Source organism: Ochlerotatus camptorhynchus, unplaced genomic scaffold, assembly GCF_037179485.1.
Source record: "Ochlerotatus camptorhynchus isolate MF236.1 unplaced genomic scaffold, CSIRO-AGI_Acam_v1.1 ptg000077l, whole genome shotgun sequence".
In the NCBI taxonomy this organism is placed as follows: domain Eukaryota; kingdom Metazoa; phylum Arthropoda; class Insecta; order Diptera; family Culicidae; genus Ochlerotatus; species Ochlerotatus camptorhynchus.
The window spans coordinates 2192795-2197387 of NW_027040567.1; the positions used below are offsets into that span (position 1 = coordinate 2192795).

Here is a 4593-nt window from a genome sequence, read left to right on the forward strand (position 1 = left end):
GGTGAAAAGCCCTTCAAGGTAGTCATCAGGGGTCTACCGGATGTTGATCCCAAGGCGATCGAAGAAGAACTCAAGGACCGGTACAAGCTGGCCCCAATCGCTGTCTTTCGGATGACGAGGCGAGACGAAAACGTGAAGACGTACCCGGATTGTCTTTTCCTGGTGCACTTCCAGAAGGGAACGGTGACGCTGAATGCGCTGCAGGCTATCCGCTCAATCTACTCCATAATCGTACGATGGGAGCCATACCGTGGAGGCCATCGCGATGTGACCCAGTGCCAACGATGTCTAAACTTTGGACACGGCACTCGCAACTGCAACATCAAGCCACGCTGTAGCAACTGCGCTCAAGAACACGCCACTTCCAACTGCCCTGCGGATGGAGCCGTGGCGTTAAAATGCGCCAACTGTGGTGGTGCTCATCAAGGTTCCGACAGACAGTGCTCCAAACGCGAGGACTTCAAACGCATCCGAAAACAGGCGGCAACTAACAACCAACCAGGACGCAAGAAGGACAAAGTCCCGGCATTTCGGACGGAGGATTTCCCGCCCCTTCGTGCTCCTCAGCAAAGGCAAGTGAATTCACGGGTGCATTCCGCTCAAGCAACTTCCGGTGATTCTGCTGGCCAAAGCTCTCCATCCCCCCCTGGATTCTGGAGACAACCAACAGCGCAAAACAACAACCCCGATCTGTTCTCAGCGGATGAACTGATGGAAATCTTCGTCAACATGTCCGGTGCTCTTCGTAAGTGCCGCAATAAGCCCGAACAGATCCAAGTGCTCGGTAAGTTCATCATCCAGTATGGCGTCTAAACCACTAAGTATCGTCACCTGGAATGCTTGCTCTGTAAGAGCAAAAGAGATTGAGCTTGCCGACTTCCTCCGCAAGCACAGCATCGACGTGGGCCTTCTAACCGAGACCCATCTAAAGTCCGGTGACAGCTTCTGGTTGCCTGACCACAACATTATCCGGCTTGATCGCACCAGCTCCAAGGGGGGTGGTGTTGCGGTCGTCGTCAAGAAAGGAATAAAATACCACACTCTGTCCCATATCCGCACCACTATCATCGAGGCCCTTGGTGTGGAGGTGGAGTCGTCGACTGGATACGTCCAGTTCATCGCCGTCTACTGCCCTCGACAGTGTGCCGCCAGCAGTGGACTAGCGGCTAAATTCAAGAAGGACCTGTCCACCATCACCCGTACCGGTTCCCGCTTCGTAGTTGGAGGAGATCTGAATGCTCGCCATGAGGCCTGGCGGAACTACCAGCAGAACCAGAACGGTCGTCTCCTGTTCGACCACTCACAGCATGGGCTGTACTCCGTTTGGTTTTCGGATGAGCCAACATTTATCTCACCGGCGGGCAACCCATCGACACTAGACCTGTTCCTGACAAATATCGGCTTGTCCAAGCCGGTAGCCTTGAACGAACTCAGTTCCGACCACCAACCGGTGGTGTCTGAGCTGGGCTGCAACGTGGCTCCTGCTTCAAGCCTGCGCAAGGACTATCATCGCGTAAACTGGGCCCAGTTTGGACGCGTGGTAGACAGGCACATCATCGACAACCCGCCGCTTGACACCGTGGAGGACATCGACCGAGCGTTGGAGGGACTCCACCAAGCCATAACCGTGGCTGACGAGGCGTGCGTCCGACGAGTTCCTGTGAGGGGTAAGTTTATTGCTATTGATTCCCACACCCAACTCTTAATTCGCCTGAGAAATGTTCGTAGACGCCAGTTTCAGAGGACTGGAGATCAAGCGATGAAACGTGAAATGGCCGATCTGAACAAGGAGATTGCTTCCAGAATGGTCTCACTCCGGAACGAAAGCTTCGGGCGGCTTGTCCAGAATCTGGACGACCGCTCCAGACCATTCTGGAAAGTTGCCAAGGTCTTAAAGACGCACCCTAAACCCATTCCGCCACTAAAAGATGAAAATGATGACGATCGGCTCATAATCACCCCTCAGGAGAAAGCAAATGCGATTGGTGAGCATATTGCCAAATCGCACTTGCTTGGCTCCAACATCCAAAGTCCGCTCGAAGTTCAGGTTGAGCAATGCGTACTCAACTTTGATTCCTCCCCTTGTGCCATCCCTCCGGAGGATAGAATCACAGTGGAACAGATTTGCTCAGCGCTGAAATGCACCAAAAACATGAAGGCCCCCGGGTTTGACGGAATATTCAACCTAGTGTTGAAAAATCTCAGCATGAAGGTTCACTCTCTGCTGGCTGCTGTCTTCAACAGATGCTTGGAACTGCACTACTTTCCAAGCATCTGGAAGACAGCGAAAATCATACCTATCCGCAAACCCGGGAAGGACCCAACGCTAGCTTCAAGCTACAGACCAATCAGCCTCCTTTCAGCGCTGAGCAAATTGTTCGAGAAACTCATTCTCAATCGTTTGCTCAAGTTTGTCGAGGAAAATAACATTCTCCTTCCGGAACAGTTTGGGTTCAGAAAGGGGCACTCCACCAATCACCAGCTAGTGCGGGTGATGAATAACATCCGAAGTAACAAAGCTGTATCCAAGTCCACAGCCATGGCCTTGTTAGACGTTGAGAAAGCGTTTGATAATGTCTGGCACAATGGGCTTGTATACAAGCTCTGTAACTTCAACTTTCCATTACATCTGGTTAAAATCACCCGTAGCTACCTCCAGCAAAGGTCGTTTAAGGTATCGTTGAATGGTTGTCTTTCAGACACGTTTTCCATCCCTGCAGGAGTCCCGCAAGGCAGTCTGCTGGGCCCCTTGCTCTACAGCATTTACACTTCCGACATTCCTCCCCTTGGAGACGGTTGCGTGTTTTTCCTGTTCGCAGATGATACCGCAATAGCCGTCAAAGGAAGGATGCCTCGCGAAATAACGAACAAACTTCAACGATGCCTTAACGCCTTTGCTGATTATGCCACCACGTGGAAAATCAAAATCAATGCTTCCAAAACACAAACAATCATGTTCCTCCATCGACAATCACCCAAACTAAAACCGGCTCCCTCTTGTACTGTAATCATGGATGGCACAAGGGTTGAGTGGTCCGCCGAAGTAACCTATCTCGGGATGTTGTTTGACGAAAAGCTTCTATTCCGCTCGCATGTGGAGAAAACCGTAGTCAAGTGTTCCGCCTTGGTTAGGTGTCTGTATCCGCTGATTTGCCGCAGATCTCGCCTCTCAAGGGTAAACAAACTGGCCGTCTACAAACAAATCATAGCACCTGCGATCCTCTACGCAGCTCCGGTGTGGGAATCATGTGCACAGACTCACAGGAACAAAATTCAGGTCGCTCAGAATAGAGTGCTGAGGATGGTTCTTGATCGTCCTTTTGACACTAGAATAACAAATTTACACGAAGAGGCAGGCATTGCCAAAATAGATTCCAAAATTAACGAAATTAAGACTAAATTTACACAAAAATGTAATTTATCAGAACATGCTTTGATAAGCAATTTGTATATAGTAGGTTAGGTGTACATAGTAGTTGTAGGTTAGTTGTAGTTGTAAATAGTAGTTATAAGTAGTCTCCCTTTTCCAATTCAAATCAAACCAATCCCACCAAGGTGGTCATACTTTAAAATAGGCCTGATAGGACTAGGAACTGTAAATAATAATTAAAATCTCAAATGTACCAAAGTTGAAAAGACGCATCTGTGTCACTTAACAAATTCATACATGTAAACCACACAATCACAAGAAATAAAGATCATTTAAATGGCAAAAAAAAAAAAAAAAAAAAACGAAATGTCATCATTACAGTTTCAGCATCGAACTGTTCGTGTCGTTCGCAGTATGTCTGGACGTGGAAAAGGAGGCAAACTCAAGGGAAAGGCAAAGTCCCGTTCGAGCCGCGCTGGATTGCAGTTTCCAGTCGGTCGTATTCACCGTCTACTCCGAAAGGGCAACTATGCCGAGCGTGTTGGAGCCGGTGCTCCCGTCTACCTGGCTGCCGTGATGGAGTATCTGGCCGCTGAAGTTCTCGAGTTGGCAGGAAATGCCGCTCGTGACAACAAGAAAATCCGAATTATCCCACGTCACCTGCAGTTGGCCATCCGCAACGACGAAGAGCTGAACAAACTTCTTTCCGGAGTGACCATCGCTCAGGGTGGTGTCCTGCCAAACATCCAGGCCGTCCTGTTGCCCAAGAAGACCGAAAAGAAGGCCTAAATTCGATCGAAGTTCCCACCCTTTAACAAAATCCGTCCTTTTCAGGACGACCAATTTGATGGTAAAGAGTTTCGTTTTCAAAACAGTTTCCTTCGTGGTGCGCAAGGAGTGATAAAATGAATCCATTAAAAACATGGTTGAATCTTTCTGTCATGCTCTCCCTAGTTAATTGATATCCTCATCGAGTAAGTTCGATGATGGTTGATTAGTGTAGGCGTGTTCCAAGAAATTAACCAGTGCAGTGTTATCATTCCATCCATATCTAAAATTAGGAACGGCGCCGGTGGTGTAGTGGTAAGCGTGATTACCTCTCACCCCAGCAGGCCTGGGTTCAATCCCAGTCGGCGCCGCCGGGATGTTCTGAGGCATAACATCTCTGATCACGCCTTCCTTCGGATGGGAAGTAAAGCCGTTGGTCCCCGGTTCATGAGTTG

General features: G+C 49.2%; 1 protein-coding gene across 1 annotated transcript; it reads left to right on the plus strand.

Annotated features, from left to right (window-relative positions):
• The first annotated feature begins 3784 nt into the window (after positions 1 to 3784).
• Positions 3785 to 4159, plus strand: LOC135697658 (histone H2A-like). The gene has a single exon (XM_065217433.1). It carries the CDS (start codon positions 3785 to 3787, stop codon positions 4157 to 4159), a length of 375 nt encoding a protein of 124 aa, XP_065073505.1.
• Positions 4160 to 4593: the final 434 nt, after the last annotated feature.

Excerpts from the sequence above, each read along its gene's own strand:
- LOC135697658 (XM_065217433.1), top strand. The coding sequence starts at position 3,785 with ATGTCTGGACGTGGAAAAGGAGGCAAACTCAAGGGAAAGGCAAAGTCC.